Below are 19,648 nucleotides of genomic sequence, written 5' to 3'. Positions count from 1 at the left end.
CAATGGATCAAAATGCAGGCATTATTGTTTTGATAGGGTTTGAAGCATGAGTTTTTGCTTTAGATGATCCACCACCAACAAAAAGTAACAACTTCATTTTTACTTATTTGAGTTAACCGTTCTAATATAGTACATATTATGAGATAAAATAGGGATTTATATGTTTTGTAATACATTATGAGGGAAAGTATATTTCAATCTTTATTGGAGAAAAATATGAATTGTTATAAATCTTTGGTATATTACTTTTTTAGTTTTAAAATATTCCAAAATACTTGTTTTCATTAGAAAATCGTGTTTATCAAATGGCACTGTTGCCGGGGATCGAACCCGGGTTACCTCGCCTGATAGGCGGGAATACTCACCAAAATACTGTTCATCGATTAAAACATTTTTTGCTTTTAACCCTCTTTTCCAGATTCTGTTATGATTATTCTCCCTCATCATTCACCTTTCAATCTATCACATGGAAAATGTAACTTTGTGGGGCAAAATCATGATTTTAACTGTGAGTGGCTGTTAAAATCCATTGTGAAGAATGGTACCAATGGATCGAAAATGCAAGCATCATTGTTTTGATAGAGTTTGAAACATGGGTTTTTGTTTTAGATGAATAGAAGTATAAGAGACTTTTAAAAGTTTTATGCTGGATTAGGATAAGTTTAGGTTTGTTAATAGTCTTAATGACTTTATGCAAAACTATTTGAGTCTTTGTAAAACTCATGCTAAGGTTTCATGAAATATATAGGTGCACTCCTGAAACAATCACTCTTGAATAAATTTTAGGAAATCAACCTCTTCCTAGGTTTGCTTTAGAAAATCCACCACCAGTATAAGGTAACAACTTCATTTTTATTTATTTGAGTTAACCGTTCTAATATAGTACATATTATAAGATAAAGTATGGATTTATATGTTTTGTAATACATTATGAGGAAAAATATATTTCGATATCTGTTCGAGAAAAAAATATGAATTGTTCTAAATTGTAATGACTCGGATTTTCAACAAAGGGTAATCTGGTAATTTTTCATATTGTTTCAACATTTCTGTAAGAAACTTGTCTTGTTATAATTGATTTTGATGTGGACTTGTGTAGTTGAATTTGGCACGAATAAATTGTTAAGTGTTTTACACAATTAGTTGATGTGTAGTTATTGTCTAGTGTGAATTTATTGTTTATATACCATTAATTGGAATCCGGTTGGCGGAGGTTTAACGTTTATATTTGGCAGAGTTTGGTATGTATTATGGATGGTTAGTTTGATATTGAGTTTTGGTATGGATTATGGATGGTTATTTGTTATTGTGTTTCTTGGATCATCCAAGTCTTCTTCCTCTTATTCTCTTAAATGACAAAAGTGCAGATACAATACTGCATTTAGTGGTCGTGATGATATGACAAGGTTAAAACTTCGAAAGTATTGGCATCGGGTGTTGGAGTTATCCCTCACATGAGGAGAGAAAACAGAGCTGGAGAGAAACGGGCGAATTCGGCGTTGGAAATGTCGAGATACCAAGGCCGATAAGGGCGCGACTCATTCCGGGGTTCCGATAGAATAGGGCGACCCAGCGCCATAGAGGGGCGACCAGCGCTTCGGCTTCCGGTGTCTTAAGCGGCGACTTCAGCGTTCACATAAGGCGCTTCCAGGCTCAGTCTAATTTCGTGGGCTTTTTCTTTACAAGATTCCAGCGAATTTGGTTTTGGAGAAAAAAAAAGCAAAATCAAGGTTTTGAAAAACCTAAGACTAAGAACCAAACAAGTCGAAAAAGATTGGAATCTAGACTAAAACAAAGAGAGAACCTTTACGGAGAGACAACCACGTAAAGAGATAAGAGTAATCTAGTAAGGTGAGACTGTAGGAGAGATTGTAATCTTCCTTCCCACTTTATTAAGAACCGGCTCTTGTGGAAGTAGGCATCATTGGCGAACCACGGTAAATCTTTGTGTTGTGGTTTGCTTTTACCGCTTTTACATTATTATCCGTTTGTTAATAGTTGTTTAGCGAGTTGGGCATGTTAGTATAGGTAGTTTGTGGTATTTGAGATTTATCCGAGTTGAAGTGTGTTCATACAAGTTATCTGTGTAGTGGGGGAACCGATTGGTATTGGTATAATCCCCAACAAGTGGTATCAGAGCCTTGGTTAGAATAGCCTAGGGTGTTATCCGAATCTTGGTCAGAAGGTGTTTGACGAAATTCCTGAGAGAAGATTTGAGGTTAAATAACTTGTAGAGATGGACCATTCCGTGAACACTCGTATGATGAGTCTGAATAGGAAGAACTACACCATCTGGAAAGCCAAGATGGAAGACTTGCTATACTGCAAGGACTTGGCACTTCCCATTGAGAATGAGGGGAGTAAAACCGAGAAAAGGCCCGATGAAATTTGAGTGGAAAAAGCTTGACGAAGCGATTGGATACATTCGACAGTGGATTGACGACAGTGTCTTTCACCATGTGGCCCAAGAGACTACAGCCTTGAGTCTATGGAAGAAACTCGAAGACCTTTATGAGAGGAAGTCGGGTGGAAACAAAGTGCTAGTCGTTAAGAAGTTTGCAGACACGAAGTACCAAGAAGGTTCTTCAATGTCTGAGCATCTTAATGAAGTACAGAATATCATCAATCAGATGCATTTGATGAAGATCAATTTGGGAGACGAAGTTGAGGCTTTGTTTCTATTAGGCTCTCTACCCGAAAGTTGGGAGACATTAGCGGTTTCTCTATGGAGCGAGCCAAGGATGGAATTGTTACCATGGAGATGGCTACCACGTCTTTGTTGAATGAGGAGACTAGAAGAGGAAGGAAAGCAGCTCTCTCTCTCGAGAGATCCTTTTCACGAGAAACGGGGGAGAGGTCGAGCGAGAAAACCATCTCGCTCTAGAGGTGATGACGTAAGTAAAATCTAGGGGTGAAGCTAGAACTCTAAAGGCGGAGAGGCAATGTTACTATTGTGCCACCAAAGACCACTTCAGATATGAGTCGCGAACAAAGAGGGATGAGAAGAATAACCGTGTACATGAAGACATGGTGTAGAGGAACGAAAAACACAGGTGAGATACTACCGCACTAGTCGGCGACCTGAGTGGGAATTGTGTCGATTGTGGTGTGTCTTTGTCTTAGTACCTCATGTCGATATCTGAGTGGGTGATAGATACAGGAGCATCCTATCACGCCACAATCGCGGGGATTCTTCACTACCTACGGTGGGTGAATATGGTGAAGTAAGGATGGGTAACGATGGAGTCTCAAGATTATAGGCATTGGAGATGTTCATGTAGAAACCCAATGTCGGCTACACCTTGACACTCAGGATGTAAGACATGTCCCCGACATACGGTTAAGCCTAATTTCGGCCGGAAATTAGATGACGATGGCTTTGTAAACTTCGTTTGGTAACGGGGTATGAAAACCGAAAGCGAGAGGTTCCATTGTAGCGGCCAGGAGGAAAGAAAACTTGCTCTCTTTACAAAACACGGGCTAGTTTGTGTAAAGCGTAAGCGAATCTTGGCGAAGAAGAAGCTTCATCCGAATGGCACCGCACCTAGACCGTGTCACATGGGCATAAAAAGGATGGAAGTTCTTGCTAAGCAAAAGGCGTGCCGGACATTAAAGGTACACATTTAAATCACGTGTACTCATTGTTTGGTAGGAAAAGCAACACGGTGCCTTTCCAAAGATTCCCGTCTCACGAAAAGGACAACGCCCTCGAACTAGTGCACCGGACTTATGTGGTCCTATGAGAGTAAAGTCCCACCGGGAGCCGTACTTCTTGACATTCATTGATGATCGTCAAGAAAGATATGGGCCTATAGTCCGGGACCAAGGATGAAGTACTTGGCGTGTTTGAGAAATTCCACAAGATGGTGGAAAGAGAGAGAGAAGTTGTTGAAGTGTATTCGCCGGATAATGGGGGTGAGTACATTGGGCCATTTGAAGAGTATTGCGAGTCATGGGATTAAATCATGCGGACCGTTCCCAAGACACCGCAACAGAATGGAATAGCAGAGAGAATGAACCGTACCATTGTAGAGAGGATGAGATGCATGCTATCTCACTCTAAGCTACCTAGAAGCTACTGGGTAGAAGCAATGCGCATCTGGTAGTGCATGTGATCAACCTGTCGCCGGCAAAGCCTCTGAATAGTGATTATCCAGAGAGAGTATGGTCAGGCAGAGATGTTGATTATGGATACTTGAGGGTATTTGGGTGCAGGGCATTTGTGCATATTCCGAAGGATGAGAGATCCAAGCTTGATGACAAAAGCCAAGCGATGCATTTTTCTCGGGTTATGGAGATGAAAAGTTTGGTTACAAACTCTATGATCCGATTAACAAGAAGGTAATCCGGGTCGAGATGTTGTGTTCTTACAAGACCAAACCATAGCGGACTTTGAGGAGGGTGAGAAGCTACGGGGCTTTCACCAATGATCTTGTTGATTGAACCCCGAGTTCCCTACCGTGGAACGTCGTAAGGCATTGAGAATCTGAGAGAACCATGAGTTTGAAGCTCATGATGAGAATTCTATTGCTCATGATGGGATAGAACCTATTGGTATAGAAGATGCGGATGAGATGCATGAACCACTACCGAGCAAGCGGAAGTGCAACCTCACCGAGGCACCGGCCGGATGGGGCAAGGAGGTCCGACAGAGGAGAATAGCTTCAACCGGTATCCACCACATACGTCGTGCTACTATCGGATGGTGGAGAACCTATGTACTATCAAGAGGCACTTGAAGGTACAGACAAAGAAAAGTGGTTGAAGGCCATGCATGACGAGATGGATTCTTTGCATAAGAATCACACTTATGAGTTAGTTGAGAAACCCACGGGGAGAAAAGTTCTCAAGAATAAGTGGATATACAAAGTCAAGCATGAGGGAGAACAATCCTCACCCAAGGCATAAAGCTCGCCTTGTTGTGAAGGGATTCGGTCAAAAAAAAAGGATTGACTTTGATGAGATTTTCTCTCTGTAGTAAAGATGACTTCTATCCGGGTGGTATTGGGTATGACCGCAAGTATGAACCTAGAGGTTGAAAGCGGCTAGATGTTAAGACGACTTTTCTTCATGGAGACCTTGAAGAAGATGTCTACATGGACCAACCGAGGGGTTTGAGAGGTCAAAGGCAAGGAGCACCCTAGTATGCAAAGCCGATAAAGAGCTTGTATGGGTTGAAGCAAGCACCGAGACGCTGGGTACATAAAGTTTGATTCCTTTATGGCGAAGCAAGGATACAAGAAGTCCGCTTCCGATCATTGTGTGTTTGTTCGGAGATTTCGGATGGGGATTTCATTGTGCTATTCTTTGTATGTGGATGATATGTTGATAGTTGGCCCCAAACATCAACAAGATATCCAAGCTGAAGAAAGACTTGAGTAAGTCCTTTGAGATGAAGGATTTGGGTCAAAAAAAGATACTTGGGATCACGGATCACTTCGTGATGTAAAAGAGTGGAAAGTTGTGGCTTTCAAGAAAGCTACATTGAGAAAGGTGTTGAAGAGATTCAACATGGATCAAGCGCTGCCCGTCGGTTATCCGCTTGGTGGCGGTTCATGACCAAAGAGATGTGTCCTAAGGGGGTGAGCATGAAAGCGAGTCGGATGGAAAAAGATTCCTTATGCATCCGCAGTGGCGCTTTGATATATGCCATGGTGTGTACTAGACCGGATATTGCTTTTCGCCGTTGGGGTTGTAAAGCGATTTACACAAATCCGGTAAAGAACATTGGGAAGGTGTTAAATGGATATTGAGATATCTCAAAGGCACTTCCAAATCATGTTTGTGCTTTGGTGGAAGTAAGCCCTTACTTGAAGGCTACATCGATCGCGGATTATGGCGGTGATGTTGACTCGATGAAGTCCACCTCCGGTTATCCGGGTTACTTTTGGGGGGGGCGCTTCTTGGCAATCTAAGTTGCAAAAGTGTGTTGCCCTCTCCACTTCTGAAGCGAGTATATTTGCGACCACCGAGTGTTGCAAAGAGTTGCTATGGATGAAGAGGTTCTTCGACGAAATAGGGCTAAAGCGAAAAACAGTTTGTAGTTAATGTGATGGTCGAGGCGCCATCCACTTGAGCAAGAATCCGAAGTTTTCATTCTAGATCCAAAGCACATACACGCGTCGTTATCATTGGATTAGAGAAGTACTTTCGAAGACAAGCATTTGTGTATCGAGAAGATCCATACCGACAAGAACGGGTCGGATATGATGACCAAAGTCTTACCGAAAGGTAAGTTTGATGTTTGTTGTCTATTATTGGAATGGCGGCACACCTCCTCTGATGATTTGGCAATTGCATGGAGGTCCGTCGGAGGGAGATTGTTGGAGTTATCCCTCTCACATGAGAAGAGAAAACAGAGTCGGAGAGAAACCGCCGATTCGGCGTTGGAAATGTCGAGGCGGCGCCACCACGGATGATGATGACTTCGGCTCGGTTCCAGAGAATAGAGGCGACCAGCGCGCCATAGGGGCAACCCGCTCGGCTTCCAGTGTCTTAAGCGCGACTTCGGCGCTCCACATGGGAAGCGTGCTTTCGGCCGAGTCTAATTTCGTGGGCCTTTTCTTTCAAGATTCGCTGAATTTGGTTTTGGAGAAAAACCAAAATCAAGGTTTTGAAAAACCTAAGACTAAGAACCAAACAAGTCGGGAAGATTGGAATCCGACTAAAACAAAGAGAGAACCTTTACGAGAGACAACCCCCAGTAAAGAGATAAGAGTGATCTAGTAAGGTGAGAGAAGTGTAGATTGATTGTAATCTTCTTTCCCACTTTATTAAGAACCGCTCTTGTGGAAGTAGGCATCATTGGCGAACCACGGTAAAATCTTTGTGTTGTGGGTTTGCTTTTACTTGCTTACATTATTATCCGTTGTTAATAGTTGTTTAATGAAAAGGCATGTTAGTATAGGTAGTTTGTGGTATTTGAGATTTATCTGGAGTTGAAGTGTGTTCATACAAGTTATCTGTGTAGTGGGGGAACCGATTGGTATTGGTATAATCCCCAACATCAGGGTCATACGATGACAATGTGTAATTCATTCCCTGTAGCGCCTGTTGAGACAACTGAGTATCGAGTTACCAACATCCTGGTGGAAGTTGCGGGGCTGATGCGTAGAGCCTACCTATTGTTGCTTCAGCTACTCCCACCAGCCCAAGCCCATCACGTTTTTTTTTTTTCTTTTTTTTATGCTTGAGAGACAAAAAAATGGATCGAAAGTAAATCCAAACTCAATTCTGAAGCTCTTTCTTGTTTCTTTTGCATTTGGGTGAGGTGAAGTGGTGGACTGACAATGACAATTGACAAAGATATAACATCATCATTGGTGTCTGTTTCTGGAACTTTGTTATTAGTGTGGCAAGGTGGTGGTAATTAGTAGCATTGTTTTCAGTGTGGATGCTGACAACTTATGTGATTACCGCTGGTGGAGTTGTCGATGTTTTTGTGTTGGTTCTCAGGTTATATAGTGTCTTAGTATCCTATGGCAGTTTAATTGCTGTTAGTAGGATTTGGAGATCCCTTTTCAGTCTTTCAAGCCACAGATTTATCCTGCTTCAGAACCTTGCCTCAGCTATTAGCAAGTTGATATAATCCCAGATGTACTTCTGCGATGGACCAATGACTTTGACAATTACTATCTTCCTTTGTTTATATATTTACTAGTTTTTCTTGTTTCCGTCACCGGAAATTATATTATTATCCTTTTTTACACAAGTGTGGTGGCCTGGTGCCTCTGTACTTAAGGTTTTGAATCTACTGTTAGTGTGTGTTTATATTCACATTTGCTGATAACAAAAGCAATCTAAGCAAGCAACGCGAAAACAAAAGGCCCATAAGAATTATTTGGCCGAACTAAAATGCTATATTCATTAAGATAAGACGAAAAAGAGTACTCTACACTCTACAGCCATTCATAATACGATACACACAGAACAAAGTAATGCAACGTTATTTTTGGAGAAAGAAACTGAAGAAGAAAAGCCACAAGATATGAAACTTTCCTCAAACAAGTTATTTGTTTTTATGAGCATGTTTCGTTTATTACTTAACAAACATTGTTGTGGTTGATTCAAATGATTCAAGATTCCTGGAAAACACGAGTCGGGAAGAAGAGGAGAGAGTTACTCCACCAAACCACCTCCCCAGACCCCCTATCTCCGTCTCAGCTGCAAGCGTACTAAGCTGTAAAAAGTACTTTTTGTGTAATTGTAATCCTAACATTCCTTAAGCCCTAAGCCCCTAACCATTCACCACCAATGATAACTTCTCTATTTTACTGTAGTGGCTTAAGATTGATCTAGTAAGTAACAACAACTAAAGTAGAAAACCAATATATCAGAGCTAGATTCTAAAAATACAAAATTTTATTACAGTAAGAACTTTAGGGAAACTAGCCTTACAATCATGACAAGGTCCCGAGATGCCAGAATCAATTACAAGAAGTAAATACAGATAGAAGCCCTCTAACCCTTCTCAGCATGTATGCTACCAGCATTTTGTCAGTCACAACTCAGAACTTAAGCACCAGATTCCCTTTTATTTCCAGCACTAAGTATACTGTACCCGAACATGCAGATTGAGATAAATAGTTGATAGAAAATTGGAGTGTGGCGAAAGTATACATCAACGACAACAATCCACAGTTGAGACTTCTTTCTTCTCTATCTTCCGATTTGTTGTGGCACCATACCTGATTGAATTAAAAAAGAACACAAATACACCCTCAATTTTGTAGAAGAGGGAACTGATTCCAACATCGCTCAGTGACTGAGTAACTGCAAGTTTTACACCTTAATCACAAAGTCCTCCCAATTTTCGCAAACCTTCTAGCTACTCCAAATATAACTGCCTTCGTTAAGAGCCCTCGGTCAAGGCTACAAGCAAGAACAACAGCTCCACCAACAACCAAAAGCTTGGGTATATTTCTCCCCAGTTGTTTCTCATTTGATGTAGAAGATTCACCCTCTGATGAACCACTTGTGCCTTCCAAGGATCTCAAGTAGTCTGCATTTATCTTGGTGTTGATCTGAGCCATGAAGGCACATCTAGAGAGAGAAGCTTCTGATGCTCTATGCTTTTGATATGCACGTAGGCCTGGTTCAATCTTCTTAACAGCACCCCACATCCCCTGTCGAACACCAAGCTTTGCAATTTCCCTTGGGATGCCCATATCTTCATGATGGAAGAGTATCACCTCACATGCAGTCAGCTGGCCATCACCTCTATTTGATTCCACTGATACATGTAGAAGATGACAGATCAGTTATTGTTAAGAAAAAGAGAGAAACAAAGAGGAATATAAATTTTAACGAAAAAAAAAGAGAGGAATATAAACTGTTTGTTATCTTTTTAAATGAGATTTTGTCTTTAAGGATGTAATTACCCAAAGGGAGAAGGGGTAATAAATTTATTTGGTGTTCATTAGGACCGGTGTGGTATACGGCAAATTATAACAGCAGACAAAATAATAAAGAGTTGTGCAGACTGAAGACCACAAAAATTAAATAATTATTTAGGTAACATATATACACACTGATGTGTTGTACTGACACCCACTTGGACACGACAAAAAAAACCTCCTAGAACACCATGATATAATACACCCTAGATTTGCAGCCCATTATCCTTCACATTATTCCACGTATCATAGGAAACCGAAACAAGCAGAGAAATAATTGGAAAACCGAAATCAGTTAGGCTGAATGTTCACATACATCACTTGAAAGTAATGATCAAGTTACCTGCCCGTATGCACCAACTTGAATAGTAAAGATCAACACGTCTGGGTTTGTTACGTCTTGCTATAGTGGAGCATGGAATTCCCTGAAACATGAAGACTCGTATCATTTAACGTATCATCAAAAGAGGAGAAACATAATTTAACACTTGCATGATACTTTATTAGATGGTGGTTATCATAATGTTAAAACAACATAAAAATAAAATAAAAAAGTCCGCTGTCCCTTGTTTACATACCATTTCATGGTCAAAGAAGAAAATGTGCTTACTTTAATTGAGTAGATAAAATCCAGGTGTGGTGGGGAAATTCCTCTCATTTACATACCATCTCTACACTTAAAATGATAGTGTGCTTACTTCTTCAAGATGGATATAGAGAAAATCCAGGTATGGTGAGAAGCAGAGGTATGTCCAGAAATTTCAGGGAATTTTTCAAGTGTTAGAAGCATGATGATATGACACTTGTTTTCAATGTATTGACAATATGAAAACAAAGTAGGTAATCCAATTGACGTTTCACGAGGGATTAAAAGTTACATCTGCAGCATTACATGTTCTTTGTACATCTTGTCCCCTTGAGAAATCAAATCCACAAATTTGAATTGTCTATTTAAAATAAGATAAAAACTTCCATATCTCACAACAACAAAGATAGGATTAAGCAGCAGACCCATTGGCAGCTAAGGCATTTTCCTAAGGTGGAATCGTTTGCAGTCATTTCTATTGTTTGTTTCTTTGTTATCAACATAAAATAGAGTTATTACATCTTAGTCCTCCGGTGCCCGCGTGAGTTTTCTCAGATAAATAAATAAGATGTTACAGGCAGAGGCTGTAGGATTCTTAGAGATTGCAGCCCCTTTTCAAATTTCCTTCCTTTTTTTTCCACATATTATTGCTTGGTGCTTTCATTTAGCTCGCCATTAATCATGGCACACGTCTTCCAGTTTAAGCACATATGTGAACGAACATATGATACAATCAAAACAATAAAAGGATGGTAATTACTAAATAAACGAAACCATTCCTAATGGGAATCCACAAAGACGGGATTCCAAGTGAGTAAATCGATAACAGATAGGCAGAAAACTAAAGAGATAAGCAATAGAAGTAGTAGCTCAGTCCTCAGTGTAAGACTCCAGAGGAATCAAGGGAGATCCCTAAGAAGCGTGATTTTCAAATTTTCGTGCTTACGAAGCTCGCATCGCTGACTAGTTCCTTGTATTCTTAAAACTCATCATCTAACTTAAATTCCACTCTTAAGCTTCTTATAAAGTGAAAACTCAAACAGTCTAAACCCATAGTAAAGACAAATAGATATCCTATACCATAGTCCACAATCAATTCAAAGAGCATGATAACAACTCCTAGAATTCTAGAAACGGATACATGTTTCTATACCTTCGTGATGCAGTAATACGATCTTCCAGATTCCCAAATCCGACGGCCAATTATGTATTCCCTGTCACTACAGAAGAACGGAAACTGTACCACAAAAAACAACATAGAATAATATGAGGACTCCCAATAACATAATTAATCCATAAAAGTAGAGAAATCAACTCCTCCTACCTTGCGAATCCAATGGACAACCATGGCTCCCGTAGTGGGGCACTCCTCCAATGTCGTGCAATGTATTAACATGTCGTCCCACTTTGCTCGGAATTCATCATCCCAAAAGAAGTCTCTCATCAACTCTGGGGTAACATCCTCGTACACAGTTCTGCTACGATATTGTGGCGGACCCGTCTAGAATACCATCAAACCAAAACCGCAAATTACAACAATATTACCCACAAAAACAACATACTTTACAAGATAGAAGAATCTGAGAATCTCTAATCACATTGCAGTTTCTCTAGTATAGTGAATCACCAAAAGATTAATGGTCAAAGCTTTTACCTCAGGATCTCTCCTCCAAGCTTGATAGGCCATGGTCGTTGTAGAACGATCCATCATCTGTATCCATGCCGGACCTCCATCTTTCACCTCCACAAGTTGGCATAAATGCTCTAAATCTTCTCTCGTGACAACAACTGGTTTTTCTTGTTGCGACAAACTGGCAAGACAAAATAACCAACACAATGTCACAAATATCCCCAAGTAACCATATCAAACCAACACAATTTCATTCAAATTTACTCTAGACACTACTTAGTAGTATAAACTATTAAACATTTCTACCTAATTCAATAACAACGAAACGAAACTGAGACTCAAGAGTAAGTCAACTACCTGCAATCCGTGTCCGAAGTCTGTTCCGAGGTACATAATGTCTCCTTTTCTGCACTATCATCCGTTACCCAAGATACAATACTTGGCAACTGCATCTTCTTCAATGAATTCAAGCTTGGTATAGAGCTAGAACTCAATGAAAACTGCGAAATCGAACCAAAAGACAACGAAGAGTCTTTTGAAACTGACAAACACACCCATTTAGGCCTCCAAACCCATCCAATAACAATCCCAATTAACAATGCAACCCACAAAGGCCCTACATACAATACCAACTGTTCCAAAACTCCCCAAACTGTTTGATTCTCATAAAATTCCACCAACGTTGATACCAAAGCCATTATAAACCACATAAACAATTCAGTTGACTCAAATTTAACACAATATTGTTCCGCCCCAGACCTTAAAAACAGTAAAGATAATACCTTTAAACGTTTAAAAGTAGCAGAAACCCTCAATTGAATCAAAACTAATAAACAATTAAAGCACAATGATTCAAGGGCTTCTTCAATCCAAACTCACTCAAGGCACTGAAGCAAAGAGAAAAAGAAGAAGATATATGAGAAATAGAAGAAGACAAAAAAAAATATAATCTGTTTGGAAAAAAAGAAGATTTTTAGGATAAGGATTTAGAGGTGAAGATGAATGGTAACAGATAACACTAGGCCCAATCTTATTTTTTTTTGTACTAGTAGCTCAACATTTGGCACCAATGCAATATATTTGTTGGTGGAGAAGTGGGAGATAATAACACTAGATTTTATATTAGGGGTAATCTCGTTTCTCACGTTTTATTGGGATTGAGTTTTTGGTTGTACTTTGGTTTCCAGTCAATCATGTTTTTTTCACAAAGATTAGTGACGTGACGCGTTTTTCCTTTGGTCAATTCTATGTGGCTTAATCAACTTAAATTAAAAACATTCTGACTAATTCTGAGTGCAATGGCTCCTATTTCCTCATAAGCAAAGAGAATGGGGGTGGTTTTTTATTTTTGTATCTTTATAGAGAGTATTATTGAGGAATGAAGAGTGCATTCCGCGTGAATTGAAATGGTGTGATTTGTAAAAATTCAAACGGCGTCACTTGAAGTGGTGTGAAATGCAAAATATATTTTCATACTGCGCCATTTGAAGTGGCGTAGTTTGTAAAAATCCAAATAACGCCACTTGAAGTGGCGTGAAATGTATGTTTTTTTTTAAATTCCGCCGGTCAAAATAGCGTAGAATGATCTGAACTATTAGACACCAAAATTGACTCCCCATCCTTAAAACACTGTTTTTTTTATAGAATGGAGATAGAGGTGTGATGCACTATTGGACTCGGCCTAAGTACTAAACAAGTAGGTGTCAATACTCAATAGTGTTCTGAATCGTGTTCCATGGCCGCGTATCTCTTAGTGACTATTTTGACTTTAATGGTTAAGGCTAAGTTGAGGTCAATGGTCGGTTTGAGACTTTGAGTTGGGGTTTGGAAGAACTAGAGCCATACAAGGTTGGCGGCATAGTACTACGTACACTACTACGTACTACGTAGAATATGATGTTGAGGGGCACGAATATAATCTGTGACTGTACGAATTTTAGTAACAGATTCAAATGCTTACGTGCATGACACTTGCAGGAGTCTCAGCTCACCGGCCACTTACAAGTTTTAACTTGCTATTGGTTTTTGTTCATATTGCATGTTCTAGTCAAACTTATACAGTAGAACTTCTTTAAGAGTCTAAGAAACTTATTATTAGTGAGATACTCAGATTAGACACAACATCCCTTTCTGGTCGGTTACGAATTAGAGTCTCATTGGGACACTCTTAAGTTAGTGGAGACGCTCAAAATGCCCCGTAGGCCGGAGCTCCGTCCACAAGGAAGACTAGTTTTACCCGAATTACCCGCACCTCACTCCTTTTGTGAAATGCATGTGATCCATGTGAAATTCATTGACATGGCATTTCTTCAGTCCACCAGCCAACGTCCCTAATTCAGAATTAGCCAATACTGCTGGACCTAAACCTTAGCCAACCTCGCTCTCAACCTCACATTAAAATTAACCATCCCTAATTTCTTCTCCCCTTCCATTTTCTTACTCCATAACTCTCCCACATAAGACCCTTAAGGGGCTTTCTACTCTAAGTCGATTACAACCACTCCACCTACTCATAATGACTCAGGACATAGGAACATTCGTCAAACTCAATAATTCGCACAGTGTAAAGGAGCGTTTTAGTTTTCTCCTGATTACAGTAGAGGAAGATGAGATGGGTTTGTACTTTGGTTGGGACCGAGGTCGTTTGTGAAGTTTAACCGCCTAATGATCTTCTCTCGTTTTTCCTTTTTGGGAGAGAAGAATCAGTCCGACGTAGTTCCAAATAGATGGTATTTATAGGATTCAGGAGTGGAGATCCTTCGAACAACATGTACCTTTTGTGTACAAAATGTAGGGTAGAGATCGTGAATGAGTCTTTGGAGTGGTTTTGGTGTAAGTCATGCTATGATTGGGAGTTGGCGCTGGTAGTCCCTATTTCCGGTGGTGGGAAATACAAATAAGATTTTGGCAATGATTACATCCGGTGGGCGCGCCGTCTCCTCGGCAAAGTGTTAAATCTTGAAGTATCTTTGTTCGCATTCACCTACTTGTTAGAGTCGCCGCAGATCGGTCTTGGAGGTCGATCGTTGAGGTCGCTTTGGCTTCGGCCCGCAATGTTCCTTAATGGGGATATTGTTCCCCTACCCCCCCTCGATAGAATGGTTTGGAGTTCATGCAGCGATCCGCCTGAGAAAAGACTCAACACTTGGTGAAGCATGAGCGAGCTCGAGATTGTTCCGCTTGGGATGCGGTGAGTTGGAAACTTGTAGCAAAGGTGGTTTTTTGAAAGAAAATTTTTGCCCGCTACCGCACGCGATGTAATCATAGCGGTTGGAAAGGAATCGCGGTCGCCGCGGTATTCGAAGTCATGAAAAGACAGTCCTTGGACACGTGGCAGGGCTATATCATAGGCGCAATCATAACTTTTGGAACCGAACAGCGGTTGTGCAAAAATTAAAATTGAGGCAACCAAAAAGGCATTTCCGAACTTCTTCTTCCGCAGCGGCAAGCGGGGGCTTTTGCGGTGAAGTGCTTCGTTGTTGCTTTTTTCTTTTCATTTTCGCTTTCTTCACGTTCCAAAGGGGTTTATTAAGTTGGTAGGTCAGTGTTAGGTTATAGGGTTTGTGGTTTGGTGATTCGAGAATAAAGTGATATTACCATGTCGGATTCGATGACACTCGTTCCGAAGAGGTACGGGAGGTTTCACCGAAATGGGAGAGTATGAAGAAGAAGATGATGAGGATTCGCTGAGCCGGCGGTGATGATCGGGATCAGAAGTGGAAGAAGAAGTTAGTTAGGGTAGAGGAGGTTAATAGCCGATCCGGGTCGAGAAATGAGGTGACTAGTACGCCCCGGTCGGTGGAGGGCGACGCCAAGAAAGTGACCGACCTCTAAGAGCTGCAGATCGGCCGGCCGCCAAATTTCGTTTCCGAATCAAGAAAGCGTATGGGATTAATGTACCCGATCTGGAAATATACTGAACCTAGGCGAAAGTGAAAATGTTCGTAGTGAGGGGTACAAGCCTCGAATGGTGGAGTAATCATATGTGAAGGTCACCGAGGCGTTCATGCAAATTGCGTTCTCGAAATTGGTTTGTGACTTCTTAAGTTATTGTGGGAAGTCTCCATGTCGGTCGTTAGGCAACACCGGCGATTATTCAAGGTGTTCGATCCGTTGAATCGCGAGCGGAATTCCACATAGGTGTGTCCGGACATAATAGAGCATTACGTAATGAGGCGGTCCAGTAATCCCGAACTTTAGCTTGCAAACCATGCCGACGTTACTTGCTGGCTTTGATGGTGTAAGCAATGAGGCCCCTGACGAGGAGGCCGTTGTTGCTAGTGGGCAACTACTATGCTAGTGGATGTAGGTTCGCGAACTAGGATGTGTAGTCTAGCCGGTGGGTAGGATTGTCTCCCCGTGTTGTGTTAGTGGGTGAGCCAACGCTCTTCTTAACCGGTTCATCTCTTTGTTTTGTTTGCGGATATTCCCGTATGACTTCGAACCGATCGTGGGGAGATAGAAAGGTTCGCGACGGGTTGAGTCGGGAACAAAAGCGAGCTAAGCTTCCGTGAGTTTGCTCATTTCTTTGAGGAAAAGGGGGGGCTATGCGATCCGAGAGAAGAAGAAGGTGCAAAAGGAGCGGGCTCTAAGTCGAACGGCGAAGGGTGATGGAGAAGCGTCTGAAGTGATCCGATAACACGAGAGGAGAGGCGGCCGGTGCGAGGAGCGCAGCGCCGCCTCGTTAGGGGAAGCTTCGGGGAAATTGGAGGATCGGCGGTCGGCCCGAATGGGGTTCGATCGAGGCTCCCCGTAGAGTTGGAGCCGATGGTTTTATCGCTTTCGTGCTAAAGGCGGTCTGGAGGAGGCCACGCGATGTCTCGAAAGCGGGGCGCTTGACGAAGCTGCGAAAAGTAGCTCAACATGCTCGTGGAGATGGATTGCTAGCAACGGGCGGATCTGATGGTGGTGCGGCCGGGCCGCGGTATCTCGCCAGTAGTGGGCCCGACCGAAAGCAGTCATGGACTTGGCCACTTTTGGAGTGGGTCCAGCGCCTCGGCCGGGCCGATCGCGATCCCAATCCGTGAAGAAGGCCAAGGCTCCACGTAAAGCTGGCGAAAAGCGGCGTCGCTCGGGACGATCCGGAAGGACATTTTGTCTATCCGGGCGAAATGGGCGCAATGACCGCGGAAACGGGCTTAATCGGCTAGCTTTTTGATCCAATAAGATAGCGGGTTGTTTGCTAGAACAAATAGCTCTTGATGGCAACCGCAGAGAGCTAGATGAGAAGCGGGTAAGCGACAACTTGAGACGAATGGAAATTGCGCAATGCTTGGTATGGCTATAACTACATCCGAGGTACTTTTGCTTGCTTATGCAAATTGTTGTTGTCTTAACCCCGTATGTTCGCGGTGGGTGAGTGGATTCGAAGTTGAAAGAGATCGCCTGATTCGCGAATCGATATAGAAATGGTCTTTGAAAATTTGGTGAAGAGCTGAAAAATGTCCGGGGCCTTCCATGGATGCACGGGAACCGGAAGATTTGAAGAGAGCCATGAAGCGTTGAATCGCCAAGATGTTGAAAGATCTGAGCCGAAAGAATTTGAGGCAAAAAGCTAGAAGGAGTTGAAGATAATGTCGAAAGCAGCCTACCGGAAATTGGGAGGCCGAACGATTATGCCTTGCTTTACGCAAGAAGGTTGCTCGGGACGCTTAATCGTGGGCTATGACCGCGCCGGACGCAGACTTCGTTGAACCGAGGTCGACTATAATGGAAGGAGGAACACGCCCCGTCGCGCGTCCGCCCCTCGGTGGAGGAGGTTCGAGGGGTGCCATTAGGGGCGATTTTCCTCGCGTCTACGCGCGTTTGGTGGGGTGGCTCGAAATGAAAGTTGCGCTGATACGGTGATGAAGCTTAGAGTTGGATGGCATAGCGATTATTGTGGGATCGAGAGATCTTGAAGAGGTCGATGAAGCGTTTGGAAGTGTAGGAGTAGTTACCGTATTTGGAGAGGACGAAATCATAAAATTTGTTCTTTGTCTTTTATCGCCTTATATCTTTGGATACAATAGAACCGGTTTTCACAGGGTAACACCCGGGCATTCGCCTTTCTTATATTTGTGTACTGTAATCCTGAACAAGTGGGTGTCTCGTGCTGATTCGGGGTAGCCGAATGTGACGAACTCATGTGGGGCCGGGTTGGATTTCCTGAGTAATCTCAGCAACTCGGCTCAACATTGAGCTGTATGATAAAGCGATTAAACCAGATCTTCCTTTGTTTACATGCGATGGTAAATAGTTGTGTTGTGTGTGTATGTCTGAGTCGTTTGCTCACTCATAGTTACGTAGGATGATGCAACTTAGGATGGAACGTGGTAGGCCCATTGTGGTGGCGACCTCCTTACTTATGATTGGTAAAAATGAGGGGAGTCACCCCTGTTGAGTGCTTTAGATTATGGCGCGACGGCCGACGGCGTGAGCATCGATCACCGGAGTCCGCCTCGAGATCACAGTCGAATTACTCAGATTCCGGTCGCCTAACCGCAAAGTTGTTCCGTTCGTCGCGTGACACGTGTAGGGAGACGAAGCGGTTCATGGGACATAATGATGGCGCGATGGCGCGTTTGGCCCTCAAGGTGATAATGAGGCACTTAGGAAAAGACGCGTTTCGGGAATATAAACCGCCGCTCACATATCATCAAGAGGTTACGTCATTGTTTTGCCTAAGCTTTCCTTCCTCATCTTTGTTCTGCTCTTGCCCTGTGCTTTTCCGTCTACGCCGCTTGTTCATCAGGTATGTGGCTTCTTCTCTACGTGTGTTATTCAGTTTGAGAAATACCTAGAATAAGCGTTAACTTTGCTGTGGTAACTTTGCTGCTAGGGTAGTATGGCTAGATGCCGTGCGTTTGTGAGAAACGTCCCCATCAATGGAGGAAATGGAGTTTGAGCCCCATGTTCATGGCGATCGGGGAAGAAAGGTTGGCCGATGGAGGACCGGCGGTCATAAGCGCAACCGAGGAGGGATAGTCGCCTGGCCGGTGGCATTGTATTCGAGTCGCCACGCCGAAAGTGGGCGAAATGATTCGCCGACCGAAATAAGCAACGAAGTCAAAGGTCGCCCGATTCTGGTGAGAGTTCGCCCCACCATGTAAGGATGTGGGGAGGCGAATTCTACTACCGGAAAGACGGGGAAGAAGCGGATGGTGAAACGCCGGATCAGAGCTTTCACTCGGCCCCCATAAATAATTCACGCCTCGAAGGGATTGTGCTAGATGGAGATAAAGCGTAAGTTGAGGGCGAGGACATGGGGACACTCACCGGGACGATGGATATGGCCGCTTGTTTGGTGAGTTCTTGATAGCTTAAAGTCGCAAAACCGACTTCCGACTTCGAAGTCCGGTGTTCTAACTATGTTCATGCAGTTTCTTGCGTGGTATGATAAAAATTTGAAAGATGCCGTACAGCCGTTCGAGACTAGTGGTAACCCGCGACGGGAGGTTGGGTTGATCGCGGCTGCGTGGGGGTGGACAAGAAGAAATGGATGATATGTCCACCAAGTACCGAACGTAGCTAGCTGAGAACGGTCTTGATCGTGACGGATATGACGGAGGTGGAAAAGGAATTGGTCGCTGCGGATCGCTTATCGCGAAGAAATGTCGGCGGTGGCTAAAAAAACGAAGAAGCGCGATAATCAAGCCTCAGATCGATATGCGCCCTGGACGACGAAAAGTATGACGCTACCGAGGAGAACGATTGCGGTGCGAGGAAGAGAAGCCCGATATGCGTGTGATGCCGAGGTCGGCCTTTGGCATACCGCTTCGACTAAGCGCAGCCGAAGACAAGCACGCCATTACCGAGAATTGATAAGGTGATCGTCGTGGATTTGTTAAAATTTGAAGTTGTGAGTGTATTTTACATTTCTCTCTCTTATCACGAGCAAACAATAGAGCTGTGTTTTCGGGCTTGCACCCGAAAGATTCGACATTTTCATTCGGGCGAACCGGGTTTCCACGAAAGTGGCGCTCAAGACTTGGTGAATTTTGTAATGATCATCAATCTGGATTTCACAGGTAATCCCAAAGGATCGGGTGGGCGTAG

The 19,648-nt window shown here is 42.8% G+C and overlaps 1 protein-coding gene and 1 long non-coding RNA gene across 2 annotated transcripts; one reads left to right on the top strand and one right to left on the bottom strand.

Annotated features, from left to right (window-relative positions):
* Positions 1-1,300: 1,300 nt before the first annotated feature.
* On the top strand, positions 1,301-7,334 carry LOC147495992 (uncharacterized). Its single transcript, XR_015200115.1, has 2 exons — positions 1,301-1,434; positions 7,011-7,334. It is a non-coding gene; the product is annotated as an uncharacterized LOC147495992 (long non-coding RNA).
* Positions 7,335-8,339: 1,005 nt separating this feature from the next.
* On the bottom strand, positions 8,340-12,796 carry CP5 (Polyketide cyclase/dehydrase and lipid transport superfamily protein). The gene is made up of 6 exons (XM_086564769.1): positions 11,969-12,796; positions 11,636-11,792; positions 11,306-11,482; positions 11,135-11,218; positions 9,739-9,820; positions 8,340-9,232 (listed from the first exon to the last, which is right to left on the bottom strand). The coding sequence occupies exons 1-6, from the start codon at positions 12,319-12,321 to the stop codon at positions 8,793-8,795; spliced, it is 1,293 nt and encodes a 430-aa protein (XP_086420895.1). The 5' UTR covers positions 12,322-12,796; the 3' UTR covers positions 8,340-8,792.
* Between the last annotated feature and the right edge of the window lie 6,852 nt (positions 12,797-19,648).

Source organism: Coptis chinensis, chromosome 6, assembly GCF_015680905.1.
Source record: "Coptis chinensis isolate HL-2020 chromosome 6, ASM1568090v1, whole genome shotgun sequence".
Taxonomy (NCBI): Eukaryota; Viridiplantae; Streptophyta; class Magnoliopsida; order Ranunculales; family Ranunculaceae; genus Coptis; species Coptis chinensis.
The sequence above is the reverse complement of the archived record's forward strand: the minus strand, read 5'-3'. Positions and strand labels throughout refer to the sequence as shown.

What these genes read in the sequence shown, in the direction of transcription:
- CP5 (XM_086564769.1), bottom strand. Translation starts at nt 12,321, where the DNA reads ATGTGGTTTATAATGGCTTTGGTATCAACGTTGGTGGAATTTTATGAG. An exon ending in CTTGGAGGAGAGATCCTGAG is followed by an intron (nt 11,483 to 11,635) that starts GTAAAAGCTTTG and finishes ATGGTATTCTAG; the next exon opens with ACGGGTCCGCCACAATATCG. An exon ending in TTGTCCATTGGATTCGCAAG is followed by an intron (nt 11,219 to 11,305) that starts GTAGGAGGAGTT and finishes TTTGTGGTACAG; the next exon opens with TTTCCGTTCTTCTGTAGTGA.